The 23876-nt window shown below is 36.6% G+C and overlaps 1 protein-coding gene across 3 annotated transcripts in view; it reads left to right on the forward strand.

The window, feature by feature from the left end:
- Naa15 (N-alpha-acetyltransferase 15, NatA auxiliary subunit) overlaps positions 1-23876 on the forward strand; it is an 88665-nt gene that overhangs the window by 39431 nt on the left and 25358 nt on the right. For all 3 annotated transcript variants that reach the window (XM_004854985.4, XM_004854986.4, XM_021236505.2), the window contains exons 2-11: positions 2395-2479; positions 3574-3678; positions 8189-8346; positions 9233-9367; positions 10988-11141; positions 14831-14950; positions 16707-16802; positions 18442-18548; positions 20444-20516; positions 23629-23798. In XM_004854985.4, coding sequence (XP_004855042.1) covers positions 2395-2479; positions 3574-3678; positions 8189-8346; positions 9233-9367; positions 10988-11141; positions 14831-14950; positions 16707-16802; positions 18442-18548; positions 20444-20516; positions 23629-23798 — 1203 coding nt within the window. The remainder of the gene's footprint in view (positions 1-2394; positions 2480-3573; positions 3679-8188; positions 8347-9232; positions 9368-10987; positions 11142-14830; positions 14951-16706; positions 16803-18441; positions 18549-20443; positions 20517-23628; positions 23799-23876) is intronic.

The following is a 23876-nucleotide window of genomic DNA, read 5'->3' on the forward strand; positions in this document are numbered from 1 at the left end:
TTATTTATTTATTTGGTACCAGGGATCGAACTTGGGTCCTTGCGCTTGTGCAGCAGGCTGCGAAACCACTGAGCTAAATCCCTGGACCTTCATTCTTTTTATTAGATTCGTCTTTATGTCATAGTTTATTTTGCGCATTGTTCACTATTAGAAGAAAAATTATGTTTAAGCTTTCTGCTAAGTAAGTAGAAACACTACATTTAGTTTGTTGGGCATTGTAAGTTTGGGGCCACACATGGTTAGTGTAGTTCCAGAGTTACGCATTGTGTTCTCCTTTCTCCCAAGGCACCGCGCCTACTGAGTAGATCATTGATTGTGGAGGGCAGAGAAAATCTACATACTAGTAAGGAAGCTATTGTGGAGAAACTGGGGCTGAGGGCCCCCTTGAGAGGGTAGAAATACGAAGGAAAGAGAAACACCAAACATGAGGGGTTTTTTGTTTTTTAAATCATCCGGTGGCGTTGAGGGGAGGGCATCTTCTGGGATGGTGATGAAGAATAAATTTTAGGGGAAAATCCGCTGTTTGATATATATTATGTTTGAGACAGCATAATACATAACAAGTAGAGGTGGTGAGCACATAATTGGTTACAGAACAACTCCAGTTTACTTGTAGCATCAGCTGAATTTCTTGATTTAATATAAAATTATACATTTTCATTGTTTTGTTTCTGCACATTCTCCACTATGATTTTGTCATCACTTGCATTAATTATCCCTCCCAGATTTGATTATATGGCCTCAGAAAAAGTTGTAAATAAAATTTATTTTTGACAGAGAAACCTGGCATCAATTAATCAGACCTTTTTAGGTGCAGAGCTTGGGGTTTTTTATTGTTGTTGTTTTGTTTGTTTTGGATAACAAAATAAAGCTTTGAATGTTTAGGGGTTTGTTTTGTTTTGTTTTGAGACAGGGTTTTGCTGTGTAGTTTAGGCTGGCCTTGAACTCCAGGTGATCCTCCTGCCTCTGCTCCAAGGGTTGAAACTACAGGTGTGCGCTGCCATGCCCAGCTCTGGAATTTTTTCTTTAATGACCTCATATGTTGATACCTACGTTGGCTAGCACTAAAAGGTTTATGACAAAAATATGTGCCTTATTTTTCCCCCTGCCTACTTACATTCCAGCCCTAGATTCAAGCAACCGCAATCCTCTTAACTACATTTTCTGATTTTTGCCTTGTTCCTTAATAATATTTTGCTATTTCTTGATACCTGACTCTTAGACATTTAGTGGCTTTTGGTTGCTAAAAGTGAGTCTTAAAATTCCCTCCTTATTTTTCCTATTAGTTATATCACAAGTGTTTGATGAACTTGTACTGATTACTTAACTTTCTTTTTTATAACTATGTACATATTGTTCACTATTAAGCCTAATATCCCTCTAAATCTACATGCTCTTTCTTTATACAAGCTTTTGTTTTTCTTGGAGCATGTTTCATAATTGTCGGAAGTTTTGCTCATTTTCCCTGAATGTGAGTATATGTCTGTCATGTACTGAAAAATAATATTTTCCATATTACCATTTCCATTATATTGCTCTTCCTAAAAGACTGTCCTGTGGCAGCCTTTGGCTTCTTGCTAAAATTTTATTTCTATATTAAAGTCCACATTTTGTCTTTTAAAAAGTTGTTTTAATTCCTCTTTATAGTTTCCTAAGGAAGGGTTCATGGAAATGAAAGTTGAGCTTTTGGAAAAGCCTTAAAAATATTGTCTTACTCACACTTGATAACTTGGCTGGACATAGGGTTAGGGGTCGGGTCTCAATTTTCACTCTGAATTTTGAAGGTTGTGTATTTGTTTTCTAGCTTTCAACGGTTTTTCATTATTTTCAGATAAAAATTCAGTGTCCTTCTGATTATAGATCCTTTTCATGTGACTTTCTCCTTTCTCAGAAGTTTTTAAGTACTTTTTTATTCCCATGCTTTGAAATTTCACAATTATATGCCTTGTTGTGGGTCTTTTTTGTCATCATTTTGCATGGACTTGTTTGGCTTTTTAAATTTTTTTTTTTTCACTAAAAATAAAATGTCTTAAGGTATAATTTGTGTCGTCTATTTTTGTTTTTACTTTCTGTAGCAGTTGTTGATTTTTTTTTTGAGTGAGCCTGTGATTTTTTAAAATGTGTATTTGCCTTTTTTAAAGCTTTTTTTCTTTATGTATTTTTAAGTAGCATCTTAGTAGGACTTTGAAGAATATGGAAATAACATCCTGTTTTGTTTAACAAAGTGAAATGTTTAATATTGAGGGCTGACGATTTAGTTCAGCACTACAGCTTTTACCTAGCACTTGTGAGGCCCAAGGTTCAATCCCTAGTACCTTTGGGGGAAAAAATTAACATTGAATTTCAAATTTTTACATTTCTTGCTGAACACATTTTTCTTTTTTGTTTTGACAGAGATGCTATGAACACAAGCAGTATAGAAATGGATTGAAATTCTGTAAGCAGATTCTTTCTAATCCCAAATTTGCAGAACATGGAGGTGAGTAGAATACCACGAGTACACCTGCCACATGACCAGAGAAGGCTTGCAGCACCCCTGCCTGGCTTCTCCACCTGGGCCCTCTTACTCACTTGCATAAAATGAGAAACCTTTTTTCTTTTCTGAAAACTTAGTATTTCCTACAACTCTCTTTTATTTTGTTGATTGCAAATGACAGATTGTTGGCATTTTTTAAATTTGTTTAATAGTAATCTCAGTCATTTTAAAATAAATTTATGAAGCCCAGAAATGTAGGTAATTTATGTGTTTTAATCAAGAGAGGAATTTAACCTTCATTTAACTTAGCTTCACAGAAATAAAGTCTGTTTTCAAGAAACATTTTCATGTTTTAAAAGAGTGATTACATAAGGTCATTCCATGTAATTCACCTAAGAACAGTTAATTATACATTATCATTGTATGAGTTACTAGATTATCTTGCTTGCAGATGTGCACGTGTTTTGAATGTTTGTCTAAAAGAATCTAGGCGTACTTCCAAGAATGGGATCTAAAAATCTCTGCTACTTGGTTTGCCAGCTTTAACCACTTAACAGTTTACCTGAGCATTGCTTAGGCAGATGTCATTTTGACCAGTCGATTCTTGTATGGGATAATTTTGATGTAATTGTCTTTTTTTTTTTTTTTTTGGTACTGGGGTTTGAACTTGGGACCTAGCGCTTGCGAGGCAGGCGGCAGAACCACTAAGCTAAATCCCCAGCCCGTAATTGTCGTTTTTATGTTTCTTGTTATTTTATAAAAATCAGTGGGCCGGGGATTTAGCTCAGTGGTTCCTCCCCCTGCCTCAAAAGCACAAGGTCCCAAGTTCGATCCCCGGTACCAAAAAAACCCAAAAATCAGTGAAAAGAGAATGGTCATCCTGTATGTAAATAATTGGACTCCTAAGTGGTTAAAAAATATTTTAATTCTGTATAAACCTGGAAATGTCCCAGTAAGTTCCTGGAAATGAAATACTAAAATCTTAGCATAAACCAGCACTTATTTTGAGGTTATGGTTAATTTTTGTTATTGGTAACTATTTTTATTTTTAATGCTTCATTTCTTTTACTCCCCCCCCCCTTTGTTATTAAAAATAGAAACCCTGGCAATGAAAGGATTAACATTGAACTGTTTGGGAAAAAAGGAAGAAGCTTATGAATTGGTTCGTAGAGGTTTGAGAAATGACTTGAAGAGTCATGTGTGTATCCTTTTGAAATATGTTTGTAAGTGTTGAGTGGGGTGTTTTAAGCTAAGGAGCAATTTGGCAGTCAAGTTTTTGTTTGTTTGTTTGTTTTTGGTAGCAGGGATTGAACTCAGGTCCTTGCGCTTGCAAGGCAGGCCCAGTGCTGCTGAGCTAAATCCCCAGCCCCTTCTTTTGTTTGTTTTGTTCTGTTTGGTACCAGGGATCAACTCGGGACCTTCGGGCCCATTTTGTTTGTTTTTTAGTTTTTATTTTTGGTACTGGGCATCGAACTCCGGACTTTGTGCTTGTGAGGCAGGCGGTGGAACCACTGAGCTAGATCCCTGGCCCTCTTTTGTTTGTTTTTTGAGATAGAGTCTCACTATGTAGCCCAGGCTGGCTTCAAACTCCAGTGATCCTCCTGCCTCAACCTCTTGGGTACTGGGATTACAGGTGTGCACCTCCATGCCCAGCAACAGTCAAAAGTTTTAGATCCCTCTTTCTGTGCAACTACAGAGGAAATTACTTTTCTTGAAGAGCTGCTGCCTTCATTCCGTGAACATTTTTATTTTATTTTACTGGTACCGGGGATCGAACCCAGGTCCTTGTGCTTGGGAGGCAGGCGGCGGAACCACTGAGCTAAAATCCCTGGCCCCGTGAACATTTTTATATGCTACCATGTTTTCGCCATATGTATATCTCACAGATAAATGGGACTTGCACTTTAAAAATATCTGTACCAAGCATGGTGACACATGCTTGTAATCTCATCACTTTAGAGGCTGAGGCAGAAGGGTTGCTTTGAGTTCAGGGCCACCCTGGGTTGAATAGCAAGTTCAAGAGTGGCCCAGGTGGGCCGGGGTTGTAGCTCAGCAGTACAGCACCTGCCTGGCAAGAGCGAGTCCCTGAGTTCAATTCCCGGTACAAAAAGAAAAAAGAGTGGCCCAGGTTACATTGCAAGATCCTGTTTGAAAGAACAAAAATGAGCCAGGCGTGGTGACAAGCCCTAATCTTGTGGGAGGCTGAGGCAAAAGGATTGCCTTGAGGCAAGGCCAGTCTGTGCTACATCAGGTGACCTTGTCTCCAGAAAAAAACAAAAACCAAAAAACCAACCAAAAAAAAACCCCAAAGAAAGAGCACTGTGAAATCTCTGTTGATCCTTTAGAAAGGGAGGGGGTATTTTATGGTCTAAATTTTTGTGACTCTAAAATCATATCTTGAAACCTAGTCACCAGTGTAATTGTTTTTTTTTTGTTTTTTTTAAAATTAATTTTATTGGTACATTTTATTGGTATACTTTAGGTATACAATTCATTTACATTTATCATTGGGTGTTTGTACCTGTACGTGATGTATCTTGGTTCTTATTTTTTTCCCCATTACCTGTGCGCCCTTCACCCCCTCCACCCTTCCCTATTTACATAGATTTCATTTCCATTTTTTTTTCTTTTCTCATAGTTTTTCCTTTCCCTCTTTTCCTTTCCCCTTCCTCTCCCTTCACTCCTTCGTCTTTGGACCTTTTTTCCTATTTCAAATTATCAGTTATTCATTTTAATCATTTTAACTCTTGTTTACACTACCAGTTTCTCACACTAGTGAAACTTTGGTATTTACACACATGTGTCCTATTTATTTATTTATTTATTTATTTATTGGGGGGGTAGCAGGGATCGAACTCAGGTCCTTGCGCTTGCGCAGCAGGAGGCGAAACCACTGAGCTAAATCCCCGGCCCCTATTTATTTCACTTAAGAGTATGGCCTCAATATGCATCCATTTAGCTATAAATGACTGTAGTTTTTCGTTCTTTATGGCTGAGTAGTACTCCGTTTTATAAAAAGCCCACATTTTCTTTATCCAGTTTCCACTTGATGGACACTTGGGCTGCTTCCAAGCTTTAGCTATTATAGACTCTGCCGCTATGAACGTGGTTGCATATATATCGCTGTGGTATGATTCTTTTAATTCTTTTGGGAAGATCCCCAGCAGGGGAATAGCTGGGTCAAATGGGACCTCTAGCCCTAGTTCTTTGAGGTATCTCCATACTGATTTCCACAGTGGTTGCACCAGTCTGCACTCCCACCAGCAATGGAGAAGCGTTCCTTTCTCCCCACAGCCCCGACAGCATTTGTTATTAGTTGATTTCTTGATACCAGCCATTCTTCCTGGGGTGAGGTGGAATCTCAGTGTTGTTTTCATCTGCATCTCTCAAATGACGAGTAATGTTGAACATTTTTTCATATATTTGTTTGCTGCTTTTACTTCCTTGTCTGAGAAATGTCTGTTCATTTCAGATGCCCATTTTTGAATTGGGTCTTTGAATTTGGTGGGTCTGGTTTTTTTCAGTTCTTTATATATTCTAGATAGTAGTCCTTTGTCTGAGGTACAGCTGCTAAAATTTTTTTCCCATATTGTATCACCAGTGTAATTGTAATCTAGTGATTTGGGAAGGTTTAGATCCCTGGGGTAGAGAGTTCAAGAATGGGTTTGATGCCCTTACAAAAGAGGACTAGGGAACACGTTTGCCCCTGTGGTCACGTGAGGACAAAGGCAGAACTATCATCTCTGAGGCAGAGAGGGAGTTGAAGCAGGCCCTGAATCTGCTGGCAACTTGACCTTGAACTTTGTCACCTCCTGAACAGTGAACCATACATGTCTGTCATTTACAAATGATCTTGTTTCATGTATTTTGTTACAGCACCTTTACAGGTCTAACACAGGCATTGTGCAGATTTTCCATAACCAGAACTTTACACAAGGCCGTGTATTGAGGAGCGCGCTGGTTCAGAGCACACACTTCACAGTAGAGGCTCAGGGTGAAATGCGCTTCACTTAAATTCGAAACCCAAGTCACCTTCTTTGTGATTTTAGGGCTCAGTTTCTCTCAGTGTAAAATAGGGATGGGATAATCATACCCCGCTCACTGTGGTGATACAAAAATGGTGAAAATGTTATATTTTATTTTGTTTAGGCAAGAGTTAGGATGGGATCAAGTAGAAATGCCTAGGGGAAGATAGAGAAAAAAATTGTGGGTTGCTGTATTTCAAATAGTCTTTAACAATTTTTGGGCCAGGGATTTAGCTCAGTGGTTCCGCCACTTGCCTTGCAAGCGCAAGGACCTGAGTTCGATCCCTGGTACCAAAAACCAAAACAATTATTTTGTACCTATTTGGTGGGCTGACACAATTTAAAAGCAGAAGATTTAGAACGTGTTCAGATGTTTACTGGGTCTCTGCTACCTGTACATATGAAGAGAACAGTAGAAATTTTTGCTTTCAAGAAACTTACAATCCAGTGAAGGAGGATAATAGAAGCATATACAGAACATTTTTGAGTGTTATATTAAAGTGTTTTGACTAGTCAAAGAACTGTCATTAATCCAGACAGTAGAAGTTTGATTGAAAGGGTAGTGTTTCTGAGATTTTTAAAACCATTTCTCAGCCAGCTGGCAGGACTTTTTCAAGCTTTACTTTGTCATTTATGTTATGAACAAGTTTAGTTTTAATTAATATTTATAGTATTTATCTGTATTTTAATTATATGTGCCATCCTAGACATTTCTTTATTTTATTGCCTGTTGAGGAGCCCAACCAAACCTGTTAGATTGAAGTTGAGAGACACTGTAAATTGCTGGAAAGAGAAGTGGAAATGTTTTTTTCCTTTTGATTATATGTTTTAGAAGAGACCCACTGTGGTAGGATTGAGTGAAGGTTGTAGGAATTAATTTATATCTAAAGTGAAAAAAATTGTATTAGGGGAGTGGGATAGTTCCCTGATTTCATAGAATTTTGTTTTTACAATCTGCTGTCATTTTGCTTATTTATTTGTGTCCTTAAGTTCTTTACATGTTAGAAACTATTTTGATCACCTACACCCTGATTAAGAATTTTAAGTGATTATTTCTTTAGATAAATTTTTAATTTTATATGTAGGTGAGTTCTAGAGCCCTGGTACCATGCTGAAAAGCACTGTCCAAAAGACCTTGTTAGCCAAAGAAAGTATCTACATGATGTGGAGCACTTATTTCCTACAGCCATGAAGATTTATCCCATGGAGTCATCCCTACTGGGCTTTACTGTATGGATTCTTTCTGTTTAATGAGACTTAACTTGTGTAAGGTTACAGAGTTCATATGGTAGACTTGTCTTAATTTTCCCTGGCTCTACAAATTGTGTTGTTTTCTACACTATTAAATTCCCTTTTACTTATCTCTCTCCTCCTTCCCCTTTCAGTACTGGGGATTGAAGCCAGGGTCATGGCACTGAGGTACATCCATTGCCAGCCCTTTTTTTATTTTGAGTCACAGTCTTGCTAAATTGCCCGGGCTGGGCTCAAACTTTGAGTCCCCCTGCCTCAATCTTCCAGAGTGCTGGGATTGTGAAATTCATTCATGGTACAGGCATGTACCACCGCAACCACCCCCACCCTCCAAGTTCATAATTTTGTAAATGGTTTTAGTTCTCCACACTTCCTGGAACGTCATTTGGAGCAGTATTTCTTGGTTGTAGGTTGTATCCTTAACTAAACTCTTTAGGCTGGCATGTATATGGCCTTCTTCAGAGGTCAGACAAGAAGTATGATGAAGCCATTAAGTGTTACAGAAATGCACTAAAATGGGATAAAGACAATCTTCAAATCTTAAGGGATCTTTCCTTACTACAAATTCAGATGCGAGATCTTGAGGGTTACAGGGTAAGTAAATTAGAGAATGTTTTATTCTAAGAAAAATAAACAAATGCTTCCTCCATATTGTCTATGATTGGAATCATCAGATCGTAAAAATTATTTTCTTATGAAGATGGTTTGGGTTACTGTGTAGGGTTGATTTAATCAATTTGTTGAAAACTAAAACTAAATCTCAAATAGACCATGCCTTTGTGTGATATTAACTTGCAACTGTAACTTTTACTTTCCACATTATCTGGAAAGTAAAACTTTTTCTTTCTTTTTACATGCATTGACTAAATTTTTTTGTGTGTGGTGATGGGAATTGAACCTAGGCCCTAGTACATATTAGGCAAGTGCTCTACCACTAAGCTACATCCCCACCTCAAGACTAATATGTGTTTATAGCTTCAATTTTTTTCTTTTGGTACTGGGGATTGAACTCAGGACCTTATGCTTGTGAGGCAGGCTGCAAAACCACTGAGCTAAATCCCCAGCTGTAGCTTCAGTTTTAGCCCTTAAGTCAGACTTCTATTTACTTAGTCCCTCTTTCATATGCTTTTTTTTTTTTTTCATAGTAATACCTGCTGAGCTCTTAACTGCTTAGGTGCTTTGTTTTCTAAATAATTTTTGAATAATGTTTTTCCTTTGTATTATGTTTATCATATTGTCTCTATTCTTGGAGTAGATAGACCAGAAGATAAAGAAGAGTATCATAAGATTAGCTTAAAGTCGTCATTGGGTTTCTTAACAAGTATTTCTTTGCTTCTATGAAACTACACACTATGGATGTTTGAAACTATTTTGTCATTGTTCCTTTGCAAAATGCATAGGGTTGTGGGGTAAATTAATGTGATCTTTTAAAGAATTATTTGTTTCAACTGTGAACCTAATAGTCTTTCCCCCCTTAAAGGAAACAAGATATCAATTACTTCAGCTTCGACCAGCACAGAGAGCATCATGGATTGGTTATGCTATTGCTTACCATTTATTAGAAGATTATGAAATGGCAGCAAAGATTTTAGAAGAATTTAGGAAAACACAACAGGTAATATAATAACAGACAAGTATAATAGGTCAGATTTTAAACTATAACTAGAAGAAAAAAATGTGCATAGACTTTTATTTTGAGATCTTCCAAAGTTACAAAAAAGTTGTAAGAATAGTACAAAGAACTCCACATAAACATTCATTCATGTTAATACTTGACTTGTGTACTTTAAATCTCTGTACCTATATCTCAATTTAAATTTTCTTTAAGGATTTGAGAGCAATTGATTTGAGAGCTTTTTCACTCTTGCTTCATTGTCTGTTTTCTAAAAATGATTACAATTGTCAGTTCTGTAGATATAGATTATCAAAATTAGGAAACTTAACATTGATACACAATTATTATCTAAGGCATAGTCCATATTGAAAATTTACTTATGGTCCTAGTTATATGCTTTCTAGCATATTTTCCCCCATTTTAGTATCTTGTTTGAAATAATAGCTTGCATGCATGTGGTCATCATTTCTCTTCAGTATCTTTCAGTTTAAAAGATTTTCTTTGTATTTCATGACATTGCTATTTTTGAACAGCGCAAGGCAGTGCTTTTGCAGAATTTCTCAATTTAAATTTGAATATTTCCTCACTATTCAACTTTTGCATTTTTGGCAAAAAAAATCACAGGTATGATGGGTCTGTGTTAGTTGGCTTTCCATCATTGTGACAGAATAACTGACCTAATTCAATTTAGAGGAGGAATCCTTTATTTTGGCTCACGTTCCAGAGGTTTCAATCCATGGTCAGCTGTGTCCATTGCAGTAAGCCTGTGACAGGACAGAACATCATGATAGCCGGCATGGCAGAGGAGAGCTGCTCACCTCATGGCAGCGAGGAGTCAGGGAGGGTGCAAAAGCCAGTCAGGAAGGGACCAGGAACCAGGTATAGTCCCCAGGGTCACACCCTCATGATCCGCTCCATCTATGCCTCACCTCCTGTTTGTACCACCTCCAAATAATCCCACCAAATATGATATCATTGGTAGATTGATCCATTGGCCAGGTTAGAGCTCTCTTGATCCATTCACTTCTCACAAGCCCATCAGCAACCAAGTCTTCAACACAGTGAGCCTTTTTAGAGACATATATCTAAAGCATAAAAGGGTCCTTCTTAGTTCATCATATTAAGAGGCACATGACGTCTATTTGTTCCATTTGACTATTACCACACCAGTGTGTTAAGGTTGTATCTGCAACTACAAGTTTGGCTTTATTTTTCTCTTCATATTTAAGAAACTGTCCAAGACTGAATAGCCTGTTCGTCATTGAACTTTCACCACTAGTTTTAGCATTCATTGGTTATGATACTTGCCTGTATCCATGATTAGTGTGATAGTTGCAAAATGGAGATTCTCTGACTCAATCATTCCATCTGGATTTATTATTTAGAATTCTACTGTCTACGAATTTTCCCATTTTTTTTGAATTAAGTAGTTAGGGATTATTATTTGGTTAGTTATAAGCACACTCTCCATTGCTATGTATATAGATATTTTGGAGTTTTTTAAAAAGTCAGTTAATCATGTATTATCCTTTGACTTTTTATGTATTTTTGGGTGTGTAAATACTTTTCTAATAGGAAAACAAAATTTTTACTTTTAGTATTTCTTGTATTTATACACAGACATCCCCTGATAAAGTGGATTATGAATATAGTGAACTACTTTTATATCAAAATCAAGTTCTTCGGGAAGCAGGTCTCTATAGAGAAGCCTTGGAACATCTTTGTACCTATGAAAAGCAGATTTGTGATAAACTTGCTGTAGAAGAAACCAAAGGTATTTTTAAAAATATAATTCTAATTTTGAAGGCAAAGAGCAAAGCTGAGAAATGATCTAGTTACTGCTGACAATTGCATATAATTCGTCTTCTTTTATTAAGTAAAATAATACTCGTGTACTTTGAGTAATTGTAATGTGGGAAATCACATTTAAATGTAGGAAGTTCATTGCAAACAAATTCATTGAATGAAATTACTTAATAAAGCATTGTGTTTTAGAGATTATTTTTAGATTTAGAAATTTTTAAGATTTTTTTTTAGATTTACATTTAGAAATTACTTAATAAAGCATCCCCTTTAGAGAAGGGGTCTTATTATCTTGCCCAGGAAGGCCTCAGGTGATTCTCTTGGGGTCAAGCGATCCTTCTTCCTCAGCTAGAAGTGTCTGTACTGCGGGCACACAACTCTTCTGAAGCATCCAGTCTTTAAATAAAGTATCTATGCATTGAAAATATTACAGGGTTTGATCAAAACATAAGAGACAATTGTTTAATTTTACAAGGCAAGAAGATTAAATGTCTTAGAAACAGCCCATTAGCCAAATTTCAGTAAAAGTAGTGTATGCCAGATTTCCTTATTGCTGGTAATGTATTATTGTGAAGTCAGTCTTTACTGAAGAACATACAGGATATTCTAGGGTGTTAATCTGAATATCTTTGAGAAAATAGCAAGAATGTAAATTCTGGAAGGAAAGGAAACAAGATTTGCATTCATATTTGTGGATTATTATAGGAAGAATAAGTGACTGAAAAGGCAAGCAGTTTTTAAGAATTTCTATCTGAAATGTTTTGCACTTGCTAGCCTAGGGAATTGAAATTTGCTGGTTTCATATTTCTTTAGGTCACCTGGAAAATGAACACTAAAAGTATAGAATCTGTGTACATAGTGAGTATAGCCATTATTTGCCAAATGAACTTTCACCAAAGGATGTTGCTCCTGGCAAGGAAAACTGCAAGTCTAAGGCTTCTGGAGCTCGGTTGTAAACTATATAGGTGCAGGACAGACCTCTTTTTAATCTTGTGCTTATAATCTGTTATTCTTAAAGATAGAAGATCTGACATGGTCATAAGTCTGGAAGAAGTTTCACTGGGTGCAAAGTAGCTATAGTAACAGGAGCAAAGCCTGAGTGGGCATAATTAGGCAAAATATTTTATTGTGAATTCTGTTGTTAATTTCTTTATGGAAGTACATGACAGTTTTCAAAGTGCTGTTAAGTACATTATTTGATTCTGTGCTTTTGATAATTTTAATAATGAATGGTAGATAAGGTCAAGTTAGATTCAGACTCAGAATTGATTGATGATTTTTAGTAATTTAAAAATTCTTGGTGATGTTAACAAAACCATTTTCTGATCATCTGGAATGAAGAGGATAGTAAAAGGCCAAACATCAAGTCTATATGAATGAAATTGAGGGTAGAGGAATTGAGGAAAGGATGGATAAATGACTTATAGAAGGAATTTTGCCATAAAGGAAATACATGAAATGATGATGGGTGAAATGGGATGCAGGATCAGATTTCTTTTTTCAAAATATATTTGTACTAACTAGGGAATGATGAAAATAGAGAATATTTGAAAAAGTAGAGGGGATATGATCTAGTGCAGTAATGGTAAAACTATTAGAATATTCAACGATAACAAACAGCCCAGTGCAGCATGTGTGCTGCAGGTTTGCCACCACTAATCTAATGTAAAGGTTAAAAGGTTAATATTATATAAGATCGGGCCGGGGATTTAGCTCAGTGGTGCTGTACCTGCCTCGAAAGCGTGAGGTCCTGAGCTCAATCCCCGGTACTGCAAATTAGTAAATAATAATATCATATAAGATCACGAATAGTTCATTCACAGGAACAAAATGTGGTTGTATGTGCGAGCAAGTGAGTGTAGATGTCGGCTATACTTGGGAGTTGTCTTCTAGTTGCTCCTGTTTTCTACATGAAACAGGAAGAAACCAGGCCATCTGCTCTTCCTACAAAATAAGTAATGAATATCTACTTTGCTTAAGGTTTTGGAGACAAGCATGCAGAGAGGGAAACTGAATAAAAATCAGTCTTTGGAAATTCTGGCAGGAAAGGGATTGTTACTGGGAATTGACGGAAGAGGATGAGATGGTGAAGATAATTGGGAACTTTCTGGACTGGATGAGTTAGGCAAAATGTTGACTAATTCTTACACTACCAGTTCCCTCCACAAAAAAGAGGCGGGAGAAGATTAAGGGGAGGAAGTGGGAATGGTTATAGTATGGGGTAGTAAAGTTGGAAGGCTGTTTTGTGTTTTTCATGAAGTTGGCTTTTGGTTTATATTAAGCAAAGTTGTCTTTGCCAACTTGTATTGCTGACATTGTGGGTCTGAGTTATTGGTAATGGAGATCATTTGTGTGCTCAACATTGTAGGATGTTTAGCAGCATCCCCAGCTTCTATTACATGCCAATAGTGTCCGCCACCCTTAATATGACAATCAGAATGTCTCTAGTTATTTCCAAATGTAGCCTGGTTGAGAATCACTGGTTCAGATATCAAAAATATGGGTTTTTCTAGTAAGTTGCTTGGGTTCAGAGTCTTCAGCAGGCTCTGAAAGACCCTTCTCAAGTTTAAATTCTTTTTATTTTAAAATGATGCAAATAATAGTAACTTATTTTGTAGAATTCTAAGAATTGAATTAGTCAACACATGGACATACTTAAAAGTCACTGGTACATGGGCCAGGGATTTAGCTCAGTGGCTTTGCCGCCTGAGGCACAAGTGCAAGGACCCAAGTTCAATCCCCGGTACCAAAAAAAATTAAAAAATAAAATAAAATTACCTGATGCAAGTGAAGGATCCAAGGGTGAAGCAGTGGTTTGAAAATAATACCTTTGGTGAATGAAAGTTGATTAAGGATGTGGAAAGAAATCCTTAGTGATGTTTGAAGCTTTTATGACTTTGGGCCCGGTGTTTCTATTGAAAACTACTCTACTTATCTGACTTGCTCAGCAAAATGAGAAAAATGCAGCAAACAGTTGGAGTGATTCAGGGTTTAAAAATTGGTAAACAGGGAAGCCAGGTTTGAGATGAATTTTGATACTTGGAGTTTCTGGTGGCTTTTGGGAATGTGAATGGTAATGCACCCAGGGGAAGGCAAGTAGTGCATCTATGAGTTGATTTTTCTTTGAGGTTGATGAGTAGAAGAGAGTTATAGTTGATTAAGGGATAATAAGGTTATGGGTACTACTGTGTAATGTCATTTACATAAAATCTCAAAAATGCAGCCGAGGGCCAGGGATTTAGCTCAGTGGCTCCGCCACCTGCCTCACAAGTGCAAGGTCCCAAGTTCGATCCCTTGTACCAAAAAGAACCTGATAAATTGGATTGTTAAATTGTTCACAGACTATCAGGAATAATCAAAGAGAGGAGGATGGCTCAGTAATAGTGTATTCAGTGAATGTGGGAATGGGGCTTGGAGTTGGATAGATTCCCTGAATAAATGGAGGCTATGAAGAGGATAGCATTTTTAAGTATGTGAACTTCAGAAAAAGGACACAATAGAATAATAAACAGTCTTCTTGAAGGGAGCTGGGAACTCGGGAGGATATCGGATTCATGCACTTAGCACCACTGCTTTACAGTGGGTTATAAGAGAAATTTTGAGGAAAAAATTAAAATTACAAGATTTTCTCAAATATTGTTATTTATTTACTTTTATCAGGGGAACTTCTCTTGCAATTGTGTCGTCTGGAAGATGCTGCTGATGTTTACAGAGGATTACAAGAGAGAAACCCTGAAAACTGGGCCTATTATAAAGGCTTAGAGAAGGCACTGAAGCCAGGTAATGCTGCTTAACTCTTACTGGATTTTAATCGCTTCTTTTAATGTATATTTTACTGACTGGTTGAAAAGCACAGCTCAAGAACTGGTGGTTAAGAATTGGTTCGGCCCAAGAGAGACTATGTAAAGGTGCAAGTTTCCAATGATGAATGTCATTATATTGTATACCTAAAATGTACCAATGATTAGAATGAATAATCGATAATGTAAAATAGGAAGAAAAGGTCCAAAGGGGTAGGGGTAGTGGGAGGGGCAGGGGAAAGGAAAGAAGGGAAAGGAAAAATGATGAGAAATGGAAAAAATGGAAATAAAGTCTTTGTAAATAGGGAAGGGTGGAGGACGTGAAGGGAGGGCTAGGAATGGGGAAAAAATAAGAACCAAGATGCATTATGTAAAGGTACAATTCCCAATAAGAAATGTAATTGTGTTGTATACCTACAATGTACCAATAAAAGAATTTAATAAAAAAAAAAAAAAAAAAAGAATTTTGACCATCCTGGGCGCCCCCCCCCAAACAAAAAAAAAAGAATTGGTTCAGCATGGGCCGGGGATTTAGCTCAGTGGTTTCGTTGCCTGCTGCACAGGCACAAGGACCCGAATTCAATCCCCAGCACCAAAAAAAAAAAAAAGAAAAAGAAAAAAGAATTGGTTCAGCGTTTGAATACAAAGATGCATTGCAGGTTTCCATTTTATATGCCAGATTGAGCATGTTTTGAAATTTCTCTTCTACAAATTGTTAGAAATGATTGAGAACAGACTACAGAAACAGCTTTAGAGAAAAATCATGAACGCTCAGTCACATCAAAGACATGAAAGGGAAATTTCCACTGACAGAAGTGGAGGTGTTTTCCTAGACGAAAGAAGCAAGGACAACGTCTTATTAGCTATGGCTGTGGCAGGGTGGCCTCCCAGGGGCACATGAGTGTAGCCAGTCCAGATGAACACCACTGTTCCTTTGTGGGAAGAGGGCTTCCATTTCCATCATTCAAACTTGGATCCAGAGACTGTGCTCCTCAGCATTACCCCTCTACCCACAGTGGGGTCCACTTGTGAGGACAGGCCCAGAAATAGTCAGGATCCTTAGCCAAGATATCTGATTGGAAGCTTTGTTCCCTTCAAGGGTGGTAATGAGTCATTCTGGATACTGTTTACATATATATCATAGAAACCTTGCTGAAGATTACTTTATAACAAAGTTTCCCAAGCTGTCATAGGGGATAATGCATAAGATGACAGTGCTAACCACAGGGGGAATAGAGACAAAGGACTCCAAGATGAATAGAGGGAATTGCACCTGTGAAAGATAAATAATTAGGAGAAAGTACTAATTAGGAATAGGAGAAATGAAAAGCATGTTTGTTGAAAAGAAAATCTTAATAGGTTGAATAGAAGAGAGGCCACAGCTGAGGAGAGTAAAAATAAGTGAAGTGGAAGACTAAACTGAGGAAAGCTTTTATCATTTGCAATGAGAGTAAACCAAAAAAAAATACAAAATGCGAATGGAGAAATGGAAGATAGGTGATAAATCCAGAAGCTCTGGACAGATCAAAGCAGGTGAGTTACAGGGGAGAGGCTGAAAGAAAATTAAGTGTTTTACATGATCATAGGTATTTAAAATATGAAAATACTAGACATATTCTAGAATGATTGTTGATATATTTAGGTGGTAAGATTACAAATAATTTTCTTTGCAGTTCCAAATTGTCTTTTAATATAAATTTTAATTACTTTGAGAAATAATTTTTCTTTGTCTGCAGCTAATATGTTCGAACGGCTAAAAATATATGAGGAGGCCTGGACCAAATATCCCAGGGGATTGGTGCCAAGAAGGCTGCCATTAAACTTTTTATCTGGTAAGTGAGAATAACTGCAAAGGAATGAAGATGCTATTGTGAATTTAGTTTCTTTTCTTGGTTTTTAAGTATGAATGTAATAGTCACTTTCCCATTGGTTGGGACAAAATACCTAACACTTATAATTTAAAGAAGGAGAGGTTTATTTGACTAAGTTTCCAGTGGATTCATTCCATGCTTGATTGGCTGCAGGGTAGTAGCCAGGTCTCCTTGTAACATGACTGCAGTGGCCTCTGAATGCTTGGATGGCTAGGCATGGTAAAAGGAACTCAGGAGAAACAGAAATAATCCCCAGATGACACTCTTCTAGAGCCAGGAGCCCAAGGGCTCTTTTATCTTGCTGATTTCTGAGATGCCTGCAAGGTCTCTTTCCTGTTGTACTGATGCAAAGTATTTGGCTTCTTTTTACTTCTAATCTTTTCAGCTACCAGACTTTTTTGCCCCAGTTTCACAGATGCTTCCTTTCTGTCCAAGCTTCACATCATTCACCTCTCTCTCTCCTTTTTTTTTTTTTCGGTACCAAGTTCAAACTCAGGACCTTGTGCTTGCCAGGCAGGCGGAGTGCCACTGAGCTAAATCCCTCAACTCTGTTTTTGGTTTGTGATTCTCATTATTAATCTGGCCAAAGGCAGCCAGCAGAACCCATGCCACAGCCTAAACATTGGGCTACCTTTAAATTTCCTCCGCAACATTAATTAGTCTGAGGACATGGACAAAATGTAGACAAATTCTTTGCCAGAATAAAACATGCATCACCTCTAGTCCAGTTTCCAGTATAGCTTTTGTTCCCATTTGAAAGCTCATAATCCTGGTCTTTACGGTCTGCATTTCTGTCAGCATTCTAATCTTCTGAGCTCCAACCAGAACCACCCATCAAACGCAGCATACAGCATTCTAGGGCTTCTCTAGACCACATTTCCAAACTTTTCCTGCAAACTCCTCCTGCAAATTAGTTCCAAGGGCTTCTGAACCACATGGTCAGGTGCACTCACATCAGGGCCCATCCCCTCACCCCCACCTTTATTAGTTAAGGTTCTCTAGAGGAACAGAATCAATAGAAAATATATGTATAATTATGCAATAGAACTTACTAGATAGGTTTACAGGAAAAGAGGGGGAAATCTACAATGGCTGGCTGAGCACTGGAGAGCCCAAGAAGATGGAAGCTATACAAACAAGAGGGATCAAGGATGTAGTGCCAGTCCAGATCAAAAGTCAGAGAGTTCACCAGAAAGTTGCCAGTGTGAGCCTGCACTGGAAGGCTGAAGAAACTGGAGATGCTTCAAGACTGGAGCTCTTCAAAAGTGGCATGCTTTCCCTTTTTATTCCATCCAGGCTGCATCTCATTGGTACCACCTATAAGTGGAGTGGGCCTCCCTCCATCAGTTTGCTGGCCTCCATGGCAGTCATCTACAGACACACCCAGAAATGTGATTTTTGATCTGCTAGACATTTCCTAATCTAGTCAAGTCGACATGTTGTGATTAGCAGGCACAGTCTGCAAAGGAATGAAAATGCTGTTGTGATTTAAAGGTTCTTTTCTTGGCTTTTAGGTATAAGGATACATATTAAGGCTAAGGGTATGCATTGTTAGAATTGTCTGCATAAGTGTAAGCCAGCAGGATTTCTTTTTCCTAAGGTGAGAAGTTCAAAGAATGTTTGGATAAGTTCCTAAGGATGAATTTCAGCAAGGGTTGTCCACCAGTCTTCAATACTTTGCGGTCCTTATACAAAGATAAAGAAAAGGTAAATACAATGTTTTCATTTGGTTACCATTTCTTTGTTCAGTATTTGGGATGATTGCTGATTATCTGTGCCCAACAGTGCATCTGCTGTTTTGTGAATCTCATATCAATCTTTCTAGCTTGAAGTTTAAGTGCTTCTATGCCTGTTTCTTCCTTTTCATTTTATTTTCTTTTAACTTTGTTTTCTTCCCTTTGTTTTTGCTATACTGTAATAAGTCCATGTAGATTATGAAAAGTTAAGTAAAGTATCAATTTTTCCAACATTTTCTCTATTCTTTGTTCATTATTAGAAGTCAGAGGTGATTTTACTTTAAAATCCAAGCCTCAGTTTTCTGTTTTTATTTGGTAGAAAAAAATTGTATCAGAAAAGATTGTCTTCTGTCCCAGTAAGTCAACTTACTCTTTCAGCTATGTGTTATAATATTCAAAATGCTTTTGTAGAGGCTATTTGAATCCTAATTTAGATTTTCAAGACATCTTGGTTGGATTAAAAATAAATTAGTTACATTGAAAAGAATCAGAAAGATGGAACAAATTAAACATGTATGATATTCAGTGTACATTTAATTGCCAGTTCTGAGAAGCCCAGGCTGTATGGGCTTTGTTGATTTCTCTTTTGTCACTTGCATAAATCACCTATTATTTCTAGATTTGAAAGAGTGACAGTTTGGTGCTTGTGAAGCAGTTTTAAGTATGGAGCCCTACATTTTAAAATTTTCTATTCATACTTTTCTAAGTTACACTTAAATTTGACTTAAACTGAAATTTATCTTTGAGTCTTTCCATGTTGTTCAACCTATGGAAATAGTTCTTTTTCTTCTAGTATATTAAGTTTATATACTATGGGATTAAATTCTGCCATTATGATAGTTCTACCTGTTGATAATAAATACAACTTACTGAAATAGGGTCAGGAACACAATTGAATTTTAGTAAGCCTGTGGCCTAACTTGTGGGACGACAGCACAGGACCTCCAGGATAACCTGCCTGAGAACCCCTCAGACTTAGCAGTTTACTCAGAATTAGAAGCCAGTGTTGATCTGTTGAGTTGGTTAAGTGAAGTAGTCATTTAAGAGAACTTCTCTAGTAATAGAAATCCATAAAGCTAGATTAAGCAAAGATGGGAAATATTTTTGTCTGCTTTGTTTTTTTTGAGATGGGGTTTCATTGTATTGCTCAGGCTGTCCTCAAACTCCTGGGCTCAAGCATTCCTCCTGCCTCAGCCTCCTAAGTATCTGGGACTATCAACATTTGCCACTGTGCTCAGCTTAAAGAAGAGAATTAATGAAAAAATTTCAGGCTTGCTCTCGAACCCTGAGGAAGATAGTATAGTCAAGATTCAAGAAAAATCACAGCCTGTTCTGCTACTCATTCTTCTAGACCTCAGACACCCTGCTGTTCTGTGTTTCAGTTTTATTAATGGTTTTTCTATGATTATAAAATTTAGAGTTGATTACTACCATCTATTTATGGAAAATTCTTTTTTCACATAACATTTAATTCTTGATTTTTAAAGAGCAAACATTAATTGTAGGTTTTATTTATGTGTTCTGAGATAAAAATGAATCAAGATATAAATCATCTACAGCATTGCCTATGTGTAACCCTTTCCTGATTTCTGGTTCAGTTGATATTTTATTTTCTAGTGGAGAAAAGGAGCTTACCAGTGAGCTTTTATGCATTTTTATTACCAGGGAGCTTTTAAAAAACATATGTTTTAATACATACTTCACAAATAGACAGTTTCAAATTTTTGCCCAGAGGTTAAAGAAATTTATAAAGATGTGTGCATGTGTTGGAGTGTTTTTTTAGTCTTTTAGTAGTAAAATAAGACATTTTGCACAATAGTAACTATATTTTTTCTATTAAAATGTGCTTGTGTGTTTGTACTCTAGGTGGCAATCATAGAAGAATTAGTAGTAGGTTATGAAACCTCTCTAAAAAGCTGCCGTTTATTTAACCCCAATGGTAAGTGTTCAAATTATTTTTTTAAATCTTGAAAATTTCAATACATTATGAAATTCTTAAGCAAAAAGTCAGTGTTAGACAATAAAAATAGTGCATTTAAATTTTTTCCCATTAGAATGGAGATCCATTAATTTGCATGTTGTGCAATGATAACTTGATTAGAAGAGAATCACATTAGTATATTGGGAAAAACTTTATGTAAAGCTTAACATCTGTAAGACTGGATTTGAATGTTTTGCAAAAAAGAAACATATCAAGGTCAAAAGATGTGAAGCTGAAAAAAAGAGAGTAGCTTTGATAATATAATGACCCTGCATTTACCAATCACTTAGCTCTAATAAATTTTGAATTCATGCCCAAATGTTTCATCGATAGTCTCTTTCTTACCTCTATTCCTGTATTCCGAAGCAAATTCTAGACGTCACATCCTTTCATTCATGAACATTTCAGTATTGTCCAGTGATAAGGAACTTAAAACATAACCATAATACCATTATCACACTTGAAAATTAGTACTTTCTAATTATGAAATTTTGTCATATTTTTTCTTTTTTTAAAAAAAGTTTGTTTGAATGACAGTTCAGATAAATTTTATGCTTTGAGTTTGGTTAATGTCTTGTAAACTTCTATAATCCAATGATTTCTCTTCCTCTCTTCAAATTATTTGTTGAAGAAGTTTTTCTCTTATGTTTTCTTTGTCTAGATCTTGCAGAATGTACTCGTACGTTAATATATTATTCTCCTATCCTCTGAATTTTTCGTAAGATGGTAGTTAGATGTGTAGTTGTTTCTAGTATGTTAGCATTAACCTGGGTGGCTTATTAACACAAAGATTAAGTAATAAAAATTCAGTTACTCAGTTTTAGCACAGTAGCCAACGCCTGCTGTATTGGAAAGGGCAGATATAAAAAATTTCTGTTTCCAGGTGTCGTAGTATACACCTGTAATCCTAGCACTTGGGAGGATGAATCAGGAGGATCACTTGTTTGAGGCCAGTCTGGGCTGTATAATGAGTTCAAGGCCAGCCTGGACTACATAACGAGACTTTGTCTCAAAAAACCAAGAATAAGGGCTGGGGATTTAGCTCAGTAATTTCGCCGCCTGCTGTGCAAGTGCAAGGACCCAAGTTTGATCCCTGGCACCAAAAAAAACCCCCAAAAAAACCAAACCAAGAATAAGCTGGGGATGTAGCTCAGTGACCCAGTGCCTGCCTGGCAAGTGCAAGGTCCTGAGTTCAATCCCTGGTACCAAAAAGCCAATAATAATAATAATAATAATAATAATAATAAAAATAAAATTTCAAAAATAAAACATTTGTGGGCCGGGGATTTAGCTCAGTGGCACTGCATCTGCCTCGCAAGCGCAAAGTCCTGAGTTCAATCCCCAGTACCAATAAATAAATAAATAAAACATTTATTATTATAGAATCTTCTGATAGGTCTGACTAGAGGCTTCATAGGATTCCATTTTGTTGATTTGCTTTTGTTTTTGTTTTTTTCAATGTAAGGGTGGTGAACTATTTTATAGGTAGTATATTTTTTTCACCAGTAGACATACACTTAATATCTTAAAAGACAATTTTTATTTCATCTTTTATTTGACTGTTACCCAGTATTTCCATTTATATGGAAAAGCATAAGTAACAGCCCCACTTTTTCATAAGTTTTCAAAATAATCAGTTGGTTCATTTTTTCAAAAGAATCAGTTAATTCATCTTTTAAGCTTCAATTTTCCAAGATGGCAGATAAATTTTTAAAGATATTATGAATTTATGGGTTTAAACACACTTGATATTTAAACTTCACATGGCTCCAAAATTCACATGACATGGCAATAATTACAGTATATCTCGTACACTGCCAGTGAAGATCAGCAATCAGTTGTTTTTCCAAGGACTTCTGTTTCCCATAGTGGGAAAGCCCAGTGTGGTAGAATCCAGAGTAGACACTGCTACTGTTTATTGTTTCTAGGTCTCAGGTCAATTTTGATAGTACTTTTTAGAAGGCTTGACCCTGGTTTCATTGGTTAATCATCATGATGTTCCTTTGGTTATCTGCATTTTCCTACATACTTTACAAATGTGGAAGAGGTTCAGTGACATGCCCGAGAATATGCAGCACTTTTGTTGCAGATCTATTAGATCCGGAGTTGGTGAGTTCCACTCCTATTGTTTGTCCACTGAGCCATCCTGCTTTTCCTAGGGGGAAAAAAAGGCAATTTATTGCTTTCTTTGAAAGCAAGTACCAGTTCTTAGATTGTAGAAATTTGTATTAAAAATTTTTTTAAGTGTGTGGTTTATGTATTTAACTTACACATTTTCTTCAGAGTATATTAAATCATGAACTAAAATAGCAAATAAGTTTTTTCTAATTGTCATCTCATTTTGGGGGTATAGTTTTTATTCAGGCTAAATAATTTATCTTTGTATATTTAACATAATATTAAAATTTACTAAGATTATCATCAAAATTTAAAATAACCACATTATAGACTTATGCACAATTTAGTACATTAAAACTCAAGCAATGTTTTTTAATCTCACATTAATGAAAGAATTTATTTTAGTCATCCTCCCACCCCCATCCTTCTGACTCATACATTCTTCTAGTTTTAATACAATACCTCACCCCGCAACTTCCTTCTGGTTTTCTTTCTAGGTAGTTACAGGGTTGAGTTTATTAATTGGCCATATTTGTTATAAAAAGTTATATGTAAGGCATTGTGCTAAGGGGCTATGTGGATTCAGAATAGAAAACACGGTCCCTTTCAAAGATCTTACATTCTTATTTGTATTTTGTTTTGTTTTTGTTGTTGTTTTTTTGTGGTACAGGGGAACAAACATGCAAGGCAGGCATGGCACCACTGAGCTAAATTCCTGGCTCTTAGTTGGGTTTTTTTGGTACCGGGGATCGAACTTGGGTCTTTGTGCTGCACAGCAGGGTGTGAAACCACTGAGCTAAACCCCTGGCCCCTATATTTTTATAACTGGGCACATAAATAATTTCCAATCTAATTTCCTTATGGGGGGCCATTTTGCGGATGTACTCTTCATATATGTAATGCCTAGTTTTGATTTCTTTCCTGTCCCGCCCTCATCCCCTGCTTTGTAAAGATGACGGAAAGGAGGAACCACCAACCACATTACTTTGGGTCCAGTACTATTTGGCGCAACATTATGACAAAATTGGTCAGCCATCTATTGCTTTGGAATATATAAATACTGCTATTGAAAGTACACCTACGTTGATAGAACTCTTTCTTGTGAAAGCTAAAATCTATAAGGTAAAAATCCCCCCCAAGGAAATTATATGTATCATAAATTTTTTAATATTTCATGGATTCTAAATGTTGTAAGAAAAA

The sequence above is a fragment of the Heterocephalus glaber genome, unplaced genomic scaffold (assembly GCF_053883595.1).
Source record: "Heterocephalus glaber isolate CG9 unplaced genomic scaffold, H.glaber_assembly_v1.0 deba00001586, whole genome shotgun sequence".
NCBI lineage: Eukaryota > Metazoa > Chordata > Mammalia > Rodentia > Bathyergidae > Heterocephalus > Heterocephalus glaber.